This window comes from Musa acuminata, chromosome BXJ1-9 (assembly GCF_036884655.1).
Source record: "Musa acuminata AAA Group cultivar baxijiao chromosome BXJ1-9, Cavendish_Baxijiao_AAA, whole genome shotgun sequence".
Classification (NCBI taxonomy): domain Eukaryota; kingdom Viridiplantae; phylum Streptophyta; class Magnoliopsida; order Zingiberales; family Musaceae; genus Musa; species Musa acuminata.
The window spans coordinates 296,695-308,682 of NC_088335.1; the positions used below are offsets into that span (position 1 = coordinate 296,695).

At 34.9% G+C, this 11,988-nt stretch overlaps 1 protein-coding gene across 4 annotated transcripts; it reads left to right on the forward strand.

The window, feature by feature from the left end:
* Positions 1-319: 319 nt before the first annotated feature.
* Positions 320-8,773, forward strand: LOC103996565 (chromatin assembly factor 1 subunit FAS2). 4 transcript variants are annotated; one of them, XM_065081573.1, is made up of 13 exons: positions 320-559; positions 1,358-1,469; positions 2,919-2,945; positions 3,049-3,121; positions 3,193-3,296; positions 3,380-3,594; positions 3,676-3,778; positions 5,431-5,586; positions 6,529-6,601; positions 6,948-7,036; positions 7,102-7,249; positions 7,388-7,488; positions 8,342-8,773. In XM_065081573.1, exons 1-13 carry the CDS (start codon positions 446-448, stop codon positions 8,554-8,556), a joined length of 1,530 nt encoding a protein of 509 aa, XP_064937645.1. In that variant the 5' UTR covers positions 320-445; the 3' UTR covers positions 8,557-8,773. The 4 variants fall into 4 exon arrangements, with proteins under 4 accessions (XP_064937645.1, XP_064937646.1, XP_064937647.1 ...); XM_065081574.1 differs by having other exon boundaries at positions 7,111-7,249; XM_065081575.1 differs by lacking the exon at positions 5,431-5,586.
* Positions 8,774-11,988: the final 3,215 nt, after the last annotated feature.

The following is an 11,988-nucleotide window of genomic DNA, read 5'->3' on the forward strand; positions in this document are numbered from 1 at the left end:
CACGCGTGAGTCTTATTGTTTAATCAAATGCACATGTCAAATTTGGACTTACTATCAAATCAAAATTCAGATGTGAACCATTCCGTTGCATGAGAATGGTTGGTTGGTTACTCGAATCCATATATTCAGAGATAGAGAGGCTAACATGTGCCGACACTTCAATGTATAGGATCCGGGTCATCTCTCGATCCACGTTCGGGCCCGAACTCCGCTAAGAACGGGTCGAGTCGGGTCGAGTAGACACGGGTCGGGCCAAATTTCGGGCTTCATCACTACGTCACCACTAGTACTCCACCGAACCTCCCTAAACCCTGTTTCCCGCCATCACAGCACCGGTTGGGCGCCAAGCCTCTTCCTCTGCGTCCCAATTCGAAACCCTAACCCGGCTCTTTCGGACGGACCCCGGGCGGCAGCGAGGAACCGTACGAAGCTGATCGAGAGAAAGATGCGAGGAGGGACGGTGCAAGTCATCTGGCACGACACCCAGCCGGTCCTCACACTAGATTTTCACTCCCCCACCGGTCTTCTCGCCACTGGCGGCGCCGACCACGACATCAAGGTTCCGATCTCGTATTGTTTCTGGGCTTTCTTTCTTCGGACCTGAAAGGATGGAGTTTTGTTCGATTATCGCGGAACATTCGATTGTACTGCTTTCTTAAGTCTGAAAAGAATCGGGTTTCGATCTTTTGATACAATTGTAGCACTTCCTTTGCAAAGAGTTCGAGGTTTTAGTGTTTAGAAATATACGTTAGAATTACATCTGCGTAATGATTTACTAGCTTATTTGTGGTTAGTCTTCAGTTTGGTAGATCTAATACGCCATTCTAATCCTATAGTAGTCATAATAAACTAGTGGTAGTTGTTTCCTCGCATCCTTGCCATTTAAGCTCGTACTTTTCACACTTTTAAAGTTAGTTTTCCCCCTTCAGCTTGAAAGTTTGCAAGTTTTACTGTGAATATGGATAGAAAAGCTATTAGGTTAGTGTTTGCCTCGCAAAAGGTAATAACCCTCCCTAATCTGCATGATTATTCATGGGTTGGGGCAACACACCCAGTCATCGTTTGGAAGACAGGCAAGATTTATTTATACTGTCGTTGATAGCATGACTTGTTCCTCGCTAGCTAGCTTTTCAGAACACTAATATCATCACCAAGTTTCTCTCTAATCTTCTCTAGAGTACTCAGACTCCAAAGAGATTTACCACAGTATCCACAATACGATGATCACTGTACCTTTTTGGGCTTGTCGTATCACACCATGTTGTTATACCCTTGCAAAGTCTGTTGAGTAGTATTTTTATTTTTATTTTTCTGAATTTTCTGAACTATTGTTTAATTTATCACATTTTGTTTGCAGCTTTGGCTGATAAGATCAGATGAATCACAAAGGAGTCATCCAACAGTTTTGTATCAAAATAGCCTTTCTTACCATAGTTCTGGCGTGAATATCTTGCGCTTCTCTCCTTCTGGTAAGAATATCGTTTATGATATTCCTGTTATTGAAACTACATAGGCATCCTTAGAATGCTTGATGCATACCTTTTTTTTTTTTTTTCAAATTTCTGGATAGGATCCATCAAGTGAAACTGCTTCTGATGCTTTATGATCAGTTGCTTCCAGTTTCTCATAATGACACAGGATAACTGGGAGCCAATTCTTCTATGAGCTTGAAGATTTATTTATAGTTGACCAAATATTTGTTTTCAGTTGGACACATGTTTACTTTTCTCATAGTGTTTGCTTCCACTAATTAAAGGCTATTTGTCTTTATTTCTGTCATATTTTAAGATGATTTGTTCATGCTGGAGGTCGAACTTTTGTTAATTGACAAATATTTCCTGGTCCATATTGTGTATGTGTTTTCGGCCATACATTTTACAGTATTGCTAAGGTCAGACAGCTACTAATTGTATTCTTGATTTATAAGTTCGTTTCTCCATTTCTCCAGCCTTCTCTTCAGCAATTGAAATATGAAAGTAACAACTTTATGGCCTTTAACATACTTGATCTACCTGAAACTTTTGAATTTATCTTGTTTGTAATTATCTTCATGACACCCTGGGAAATGTGTGCTTATTCCACAAGAAAGAAAATTAGAAAATTTTGTATTCAACAAAATAAGGGCTCAATGGTCTCAGAACTCAAACTAGTTATTATTGTCGTTGTTCATTTATTGTCCTAAGTCCTAACTATTTTAATTGAATGAATCACTTGGGTTCTTGATTATTTATGCCATCATCATTCCACAGATTTTGATATCCTTGCCAAATGACTTCTAAAATACTAAAATTTTCTCTAGGGCATTGTCTCATCAACTTTTTTTATCCTGTAATATTTTTCCAAAGGGAAAAGAAATGGTACTTTATTTGTAGTGTTCTTTATGTCTCTATTACTTTTACAAGTTGTGTTTGGAGTTCCGTTCCTCAGAACTTTTAGAATACTGGTTAGCCTTTGTGATCTAGAAGACCAGGGTTTGAATGATTAAAGTAACCTCTATGCTTGTGGTGGTATAATTGTGTACATTGGTGACCCTCCCTAGATCCAGTATTAACAGGAGCTTGTGTATTGGGCTGCTGTTTAACTTTTATAGAGTACTGCAAGTATCCTTATAGGTTGTTGGTGCAATGTTTCATGGTACATCTGATATTTAAGATTTTGGAGTGTGACATTTAGCTTGGAGATCTGATTGGAATAAGATTTTGATATAAATAAAAAATGTCACTTAACAAAGTTGAAAGACCTACATGATGGCATATTTTTTATTATCCAAACTTTGACCTCTTACATTTCTCTCTCTTGTTGTCCATTATATTCCATGTACTTGATTCCCGCAACTGATGTCACAAATTCCTTGTACTTGATGCCTGATAACAGCCATAAATTTTGGTTTTTTGATTTCTTTTTGTGTGTCTGTGCAGGAGATCACCTTGCATCAGGTGCTGATGGTATGCATATTGATAGTCCAATTAGTTGGTTGATTCATGTTAGCTGATTCTTTGTTGTGACATTACATTATAGATTTATTTAATTGATTCTTCTAATTTGTAGGTGGTGAACTAGTTATTTGGAAGCTACACTTGACAGATGATGGTCAAACTTGGAAAGTATTAAAGACATTATTGTAGGTCTTTCCATAAACAATTTTGATACAATATTGTTTACTAGTGGCCCTGATTTTATTATCTTGATTAGATTTCATCGCAAAGATGTTCTTGACCTCCAATGGTCTTCTGATGGTGCGTACATGATTTCTGGTTCAGTTGATAATTCTTGCATAATATGGGATGTTACTAAAGGTATGCCACCTTTTAGTTGCCTAAATTTTTTCACTTCATTGTCTGGGTGGGCATTGGGTTAAACCTATGCATCAACAATTCAGGCTCGGTCCATCAGATTTTGGATGCTCATTTGCATTATGTTCAAGGGGTTGCTTGGGATCCTTTGGGTCAGTATGTTGCTTCCCTTAGCTCTGATCGGACATGTCGGATTTATGTTAATAAGCCTCAGAGTAAACATAAGGGCAATGAGAAACTGAATTATGTTTGCCAGCACGTTCTCACAAAATCAGACTCACAAAGGTTGGATGACTCCAAGGTTAGTAACTTGGAAAATGTTGCTTGTTTCCTTATTTTATCACTGACATGACCCTGCTAATACATATCACTTTATTTTCAGTCAGTGTCATCAAAACCACATCTATTCCATGATGAGACATTGCCATCCTTCTTCAGGAGATTGGCATGGTCACCAGATGGAACATTTTTACTAGTGCCAGCAGGTATGGATGTAAGCATACCACTTATGGAATAATTTTTGTGATGGTAGTTTCTCTCCTTGTTTCTACATATTTTTTCAATTTCCTTAGTTTTTATGCTGTCTTCTTCCATTATCTTACATTCAGCTAACCCATTGAAATTCTTTGAATGAAATTTTAATAAATAGTCATCCAGAATTAGAAACCACCAATGCCTGACCATTCCAACCCACTTTTTTTTTGACAGTCAGATTACTGGTTTCTTATAACATTAGTCTTTAGATAGTGATTTGTGAATATCTGCTAAGCTGTTCCATTATGCTAATAGTTTTTGTCCCTACCCTGTTTTAGAAGTCTTTCCAGAACAGTACTTAGCCTTCTTGCTTTTCATCAATTTTCTTTCTTTGCCTCGTATGTTGAATTATTGTCACACCACTCAAAATTCCCATTTGTGGACCAGATGTGGGACTGGCCATCCATATCCATCAAATAATAGGCTCCGTTGGGCAGTACAGTTTGAATCTCAAAAGAACCTTCCAAAGTTGGATCCATTGTACCAAGACGTAGGATAGTTTTCAATTAAAAATTCTCCTTCAGCGGATTTAGGCTTGACTCTGTTGTTGTAGGCAAATGAATGTGAGAGACGAACCAGAGTTGACCTTTTTCTCAAAAATGTTTAAAGGTCATTTGAAGTTCTATCATTGTTGGTTTTTCATTGCTAAATTTTAGGCAGTCACAAAAAATTGATTTCATGAGAAATTGCCTGGCCCTAAAATCTCAAGCCATATGGCCTTGCACTAGTCTTTTTTTGATGTTCATCTAATTGTTCTTGTTCTGTCACATTTTAAACACATACTATTCTTCAGTTCAAGCCTCAGAATTCATGTTCTGCTATGTCAACAAAACATTTGCATTGAGAGTTTGGTCAATGTTTGTACAAATATTATAGTCAAGATGTTTATACTTAGGTGCATGCTTTCCGAAGCATTTGGCTGTGCAAAGCATTTGACATTGAGTTCTTGGTAGAGTTTCTCAGACATAAGATCTCCTTTTAATCTCTTTCTATCATTTGTGAGCCAAATGACTGTAAACAGAAAAGGTTGAAGCTAAGGGATGTCTCTATATGTATTATTTCTTTGCCTTTTTGCTCTGTAGAAAGAGAACTTTACATAGTTATGCAGAAGGTGATTTTAAACAAAACTTCTTATATTTGACCCGTGGTTGTTTAAGTGCTGGCAACTTTTTATTTCATTTGTTTGCTGAAACAAAGACTTTGGACTTTTGTTGAGCCTGGCACCACATTGGAGACACCAAACTTCTTGAAGTCGATTCTTTCCCATCAGTTATCACATATTTATTAATCGCCATGGATTTGTGACCCTGTCCGTCTAGTGAAATCATCCATCATGATGTCTCCTCAAACTCTTCCCAGTTGTCATCTCAATTGAGCTATCCAGTTTTCTCTTGTTGCTTTGTTACATATGGTTTAGAAGAAGAGACTATGGATATTTATTTAATTAAATGGATTGATGTATCAAATTTTGTGCAAAACAGCTGTGTAATTATCTACAAATAAACTCTTCACATCTGAGAAGTGAAATCTATCTTGCCAGACCTTGTTTGGTAATTCATTGGCATTCATGGGCATACATATGACCCCTATATATCCACTATAGGTATACTGGCTATGATAAAAAAGGAAGATTTACTGTCGAGCTTCCCTGCAATGCAGGATACGTGGGTTCAATTTGAGGCATTACAATATTCCATGACTCAATTGCCGGTCACCCGATTGCGAAGAAACAACTGTTATACCAAGACACACCTTGTGGGTAGGCTATCTGGGGTTCAATTCTGCTGATTGTATCTCATAATAAATGAAATTAGACATAAATCTATATAAAGTTAAATCTTTTAAGTTTGTTAATTGTTTTTGTTTTTTTTTTCTCCAGTCCTTTTTGCAACTTTTCTTATAGGCTTTTTTTCTTTCTTCTATTGTTGCACACAGAATTGCAATTTTCATCAAGGAATATGATCATGTTTGTTATAAAATTAAACTAATTTGAAAGTTTGATTGTAGCAATGGCTACTTTTATAGTAAATAAAATCACATAATACTTTCTATTTGGTGCATGCAAGTTGTAAGACCATACCTGTTTGAGATGTAATGTGCATGCTGTAATTTGCAATAAGTAAAACATGATACCTAACAATGTAAATATTCCTGTAGTAATTTTTTACAGAAACCCTAAAGTTCAGTTATTTTATCAATATTCTTATATATTTTGAAGCTTTTAGGTTGAGATGTCTCCAGTTTATATTTAGTTTCTCCATTTTGTGAATGTTTCCAAGTGTCTAGCATGTCTTTGTGCTATGTATGCTTTTACTCTTTGCTTGGTTTTTTGAACTCTCTCTAGCTAGAGTATGGGATTAACGGTGCATTGTTTGGGTAATTTATTCTTTTCTTTTTCCATTTCTATTTTTCCTTTGGTTACTGATTGATCATGGAAAATACAACAAATCCACCAGTTCTGTGCAAAATTTTCTGATTATTGCTGTTATTTTTTCATATTTAGGTACATATAAATATTCATGTTCATCTGAAACTGTCAATACTGCATATATTTTCTCAAGGATTGTTTGGCCATTTTATTGTTTTCTTTTTTCATTTATTTATTTTTCCTTTGGTTACTGATTGGTCATGAAAAATCTAAAAAATCCACCATTTCTGTGCAACATTTTCTGACTATTGCTGGTTATTTTTTCATATTTAGGTACATATAGATATTCATTTTCATCCGAAACTGTCAATACTGCATATATTCTCTCAAGGAGAGATCTTTCAAGGTACGATAGCTAAATATTTTGGATGATTATATCAATCCTGACGACTGTCATTATGGATACTTAAATAGAACTGTGCCTACTGCTCCAACCAAAGCATTCTGCAACTGATATGGTTAAGCTGCACTTCTCAAATTTTTAAAAATGTAAAAAAACATTTGAAATTTGTATTCATAGAAAATCAATATGTACCTACATCCTTGATAGTCCATTTAGTTCTAAATTACCCTGGTATTGTAGCTCCATGTTCTTACTTTCATGGTTACATTGTAAAAATGTTGTGATTAAAAGAACTTTTGAAGTTGAAGTAGATGTTTCTCTAGTTGTGACAACCACTTTGGTTTTACAGACCTGCTGTGCAACTCCCAGGGGCTAACAAACCAATAGTTGCTGTGAGATTCTGCCCTGTTCTTTTTGCTCTACGAGGTTCTAATTCAGGTTGGTGTCTTGTGTAGCTAATATGCTGTTGTACAAAATCATATCAGGGCCTAATTTGCTTTCAGTATCTGCAGCTGGTTTCTTTAAACTTCCATATAGGGTTATTTTTGCTCTGGCAACCTTGAACTCTCTGTACATTTATGACACTGAAAGCTTGCCTCCAATTGCGATATTTGCTGGACTACACTATGCAGCCATTACAGATATTTCTTGGTTGGTGTCATTTAAATGTTCTTTATATTTAGCAAACTTTCTTGGGATTAAAAATCCCTAGAATCATCTATTTTTTAGTGTTACTTTCAAGAACTCTTGTGGTTCTCCAGTTCCTAATCAAAATACTTTATTTGCAAGGTCGTCTGATGCAAAGTATTTGTCATTGTCCTCACGAGATGGATACTGTACAATTATAGAATTCGAGGACCATGAACTCGGAGAACCTATTTCTCCCTCAGGTATGTCAATTAATAGTTTCTTTGTTGGCTAATGCTTCATTTTAACGTGCAAACTGCACTTGACTAGAATTAATATCTTCTGCTACACTATTATATGCATGGTTTTATTTAATATAAAATGTTTAACTGGTTCTCCATTTCTGACGTTGGCAACTTTAGTGAGAACGGGAACGCCTTTGAAATTTCCTCTCATTACAAGGTTTCATTGTGATAATTGCTTATTTTTTGTGCGAGTAACTTCTAACAAACCATGATCACAGAGTAAGATTCCTGACTAATTAACTTGCCACCTTAGGCTTCATGATAGGCCCTTCTATTGCCTAATTAACGAGTTGGGGCACAAAGTTTTTCCCTTTTATTGCCTAACTTTGGGTTTCTTTTGGTTGATGTGTCAATCTATTTCTTCCTTTTTGTTGTTTACTGCCGATGGTGCCAGGCTTTAAGTTATAATACAGACAAGTATTCTGGCATGTGCCATTTGGGTGACCGGTCAGCACACCTGATCAGTGGGTACTCGAATCCTCTTTGAAAAGCATATGCAATCTCATGACAACCATGGTGAATGGGCGTTAACTTTTTTTTTTTTCTGATGCATCTAGAAATGGGATTCATAATAGCTGATTGACGGGTTGGATAGGTTTGTTTTTGAAGGACTTACTAACTCTGACTGGTGATAAAGCCATGTTAGTTTGCATATTTTGCAGCTTTCCTTTTGTCATTGAACTTGTGCAGAGGATGGACCTGAACCCAGGCAAAATTCGCTTATATTTTGTGGATCTTAATCATGATTACTATAGAAATCTATATCTCTGCTCATGGTTTTTCATGATGAAATATCATCACAATTGTGTAGAAGCATCTAAGGCCTCAGAAGGGAAGGCCGATTTGTCCAATGTGGAAACTGAGGTGACAGACCATATGGAAATTGGCAAGAAGAATGCTGCTAAAGTTAACAGTGAAACAGTTACAAAGATCAAGGAAGGGAGACTGCCAATATCTACCGTCACCAAGAACTCAGACGCAAATAAATCTACCAAGAAGCGCATAACTCCAACAGCCATCAACTAAATGGCAAAGATGTTGTTTCAGAATATATGTAGGTTAAAAAGAGTTGTACCTGCTTTGGATTTGTCCTGTAATTTTTTTTATTTCCATTTTTGTTCTTAGCAAAGATGGGGAAAACTCTCACAAAATCTTGAAACTGTGTTGTTGCTGTTTGTTGCAGGGTGTATCCTTGTATAAATGTACAAGGCGATTCTTGTTCCATTGTCTGAGCTTTTTGGTACTCGTCTTTGTTGCATTGTTCTGCTAATGCCATGTTTTTAAAGGATAGTTTTGCAGCAATCTTATTAATCTTTGGCTGATCAATTCAATGAACGAAAGCATTTCATATTAATCTTTGTAATGATTCATCATTGTACAGTTCAATGGGAGGGACAACGTGATTGGGTGTACCTTTGCGCATGAAACTCCGCGAGTCTGTACCGTAGTTCGGACGTTCCATTTTGAATCGAGAAAAAAAGAAGATAATTTACTGAATAAGCATAATCATTCTTTATTACATGATATTTTCTTATGTCTCTACCCTATCCTCCTTTTTCTTTTTTTTTTCTCTTTCCTTCTTCTTTTCCTTGTTTGCCTCCTAGCTCTCCTCTTCCATCTCTTTTTTTCTCACAATTTGCCTAAAAGATAATCTCCTTACACTCAAAAATAAATTAAAATGTATTTATTCATACAATTTATTGAAAAATATCAATTTATGTATAAAATGATCCTAAATTTATCATTAAATGAAAAAATCATTATATGATCATCTTCCTCTCTCCTCTCTTTTTTCACCTTCTTCTCACAATTTATCTAGAAAAGCTCCTCATTACACTTGAAAATAAATTGAAATACATTTGTTCATGGAACCTAATAAAAAAGTATTAATTTTTTTGTACAAAGTGATCCTAAATTTATCATTAAATGAAAAAAAAAATCCAATATGATCCTTGTTAGAATCATGTTATAGTAAAATTGTAAAAGTTACGGATTTTTTTTAAAAAAAGTTTGGTTGATGGTCATCTATTACACTCCAAAATGAATTATAATATACCCACTCATAGAACCTATAAAAAAAAAAAATCAAATTTGATAATTAATTATCCTAAATTCATTATAAAAATTGACCCATTAATTTACACTTGTTCACATAATCTATACAAAAAATGCCAAATTTGATTATTAATTATTTAAAATTTATTATTAACTAAAAATAGTTTAATATAAATTAGAATCATGTTCTTGTATAATTATGAAAGTTTGAGATGGTCTGATTGAAATTGATAATGTTATATTACAAAATAAACTAAATTACACTTGTTCATAAAACTATTTCTTTTTCATCTTTTTCTTCACTATTATTTTCCTCGTGATAATTTATTTGATTTTTGTTCCAATCGTCCTTTTCAAGATGATCATTTTTTATAGTAAAAGAACAGAGAAATATTTAGATTTTTAGTTTTGTACTAGTAATCTTTTTCAATATGTTCATTTTTTTGTAAAAAAAAACATTGACGAGTTTCTTTATTACCTTCATTTGAGTTTCTCTAATCCTCGTTTGATTGGTCTCCTCCTCTCCTTTGTCATTTTGATCTCTTTCTTGAGATCTGATGTCTGAATTTAAATCTATTTCATTTGAAGAAATGTTTTGAAGTTTTATGTGAAGATCCGTTCACTTTTTTTTCATGAACTAAAAGGAAACCCATTATTTATTTGATAGTGTATTTGTATCTTTAGCTTCTTCTATATTCATTAAAAAATCATATTAAATTTTGAAGATAAATTTTGTAAAACCTTTTCTATTATAGTTTGATCTTTTAGGTTTTCAACATAAGATCTCATATGATTCACAAGAGACTTTTAAAAAAAAATTAATAATAGATTCAGAATCTTTTATGATAAGAGTTTCAAATTCATGTCAAAAAATTTCAAGCCTTGAAGTTTTTATGTTGTTTGTGTCTCCAAACATACTTTTTAATATTTTTCAGTGGAATCAAGAGTATTTCAATCTATAGTACTTTAGATTAATCAAGAACATCTATTTATATTAGTCAAAAAAATAGAATATAAATTTTTTAAAATAGAGATGCTGAAATATTATCTAAGAAGTTTCTATATTAGAAAAATGAAGATATAAATGCAATATTTTATAAAAGTTTCATATGATTTAGAGTGTATATCATGACTTTTATTTTCTGTATAAATTTTTTACCATAGGTTGTCAACTTACTTAGAAGGTCGAATATAAAAAAACATTGCACCGATCAATCTTAATTCGGTGAAAACAAAAAAAAAAGAGAGAAAAATAAGAAAATGGCACACTATTCAAATTCTAAAAATTTAAAAAATATTTTTTTTTGTAAATTAGAAAAACAATGACTTATGTCCATCTAGGTATAATTCAAGGCTTTTATAAAAAAAATTAAATGATTTCGATCAGTCCTCGTGTAAAAGACACTATTTTTGGTTTGACCTTCTATATTAATTTTTCTAATTTAGAGAATCTATAAGGTATTTTTTTTCTGAATTTTTTACATTTGAATAGTGTATCGTTTTCTTATTTTCTTCATATTATTTTTTTTTCTATTTCCACTGAATTATGATGGATCCATACAATGTTTTCTAACATTTAACATTTAATCTTTTAAAATATACTATTTTTGGTTTGACCCTAAAAGTCGACGATGGCGACAATGTTGGAAGTCGACGATGAGAATAGCGAATTTGGCGACAGCAAAACTAGAAGTCGATGATAAAGGGTGCTGGAACTTTAGAAGCCACTTTGTTGGAATTTATAGCGATGATGTTGGAACTTGACAGATGGATAGATGCATTGGAACTCAACGGTGACACTAGATCTCGTTGCTTTTCTGTTGGTAATCGAAATCCTAAACCCCTAAGTGTTAATGAACTAATACGCTGTGGCCGATGAGTAGAGCACCGCTTGGTCTACGGATCGATGTTGGGAGTTTTTGATCGACTGAGCTGGTTGCCGAGGTCGGTCAACCCTCAAAACAGGGTGATAGTGTCGGAATATTGATTGGCGCCTCTCGGTTCGGACGCTGGTTGGTGGCTTACCGTTAGGATGCTGGTTGGCGACTCTTGGTAGGAATGCTCGTGGCTCGGGGATGGTCGCTTTCCTGCAAGGATGACCCTCGTCGAGTGATTATCGACTTTGGTCCCTCCGACGAGCAAGTTAGTGCTGGGGGAATTTATTTTTGCCTCCACTAGCCGTGAGTTTTTATACTACTATACGAGGGTCGATTGCACGCGGGTTTGGCATGACGAATGATCCTCAAGGGATGAGATTGTACCTTTGTGCGGTCGTCGTTCCGGGACGTACGGAGCGACGCCATACCACGTCGTCCCGAGCTTTCCAAGACGAGATGTACCGAGCAATGCTTTGGTATGGATTCTGGCCTGGCGCATGGGGGTGCTCTTCTTGTTGACTCGATG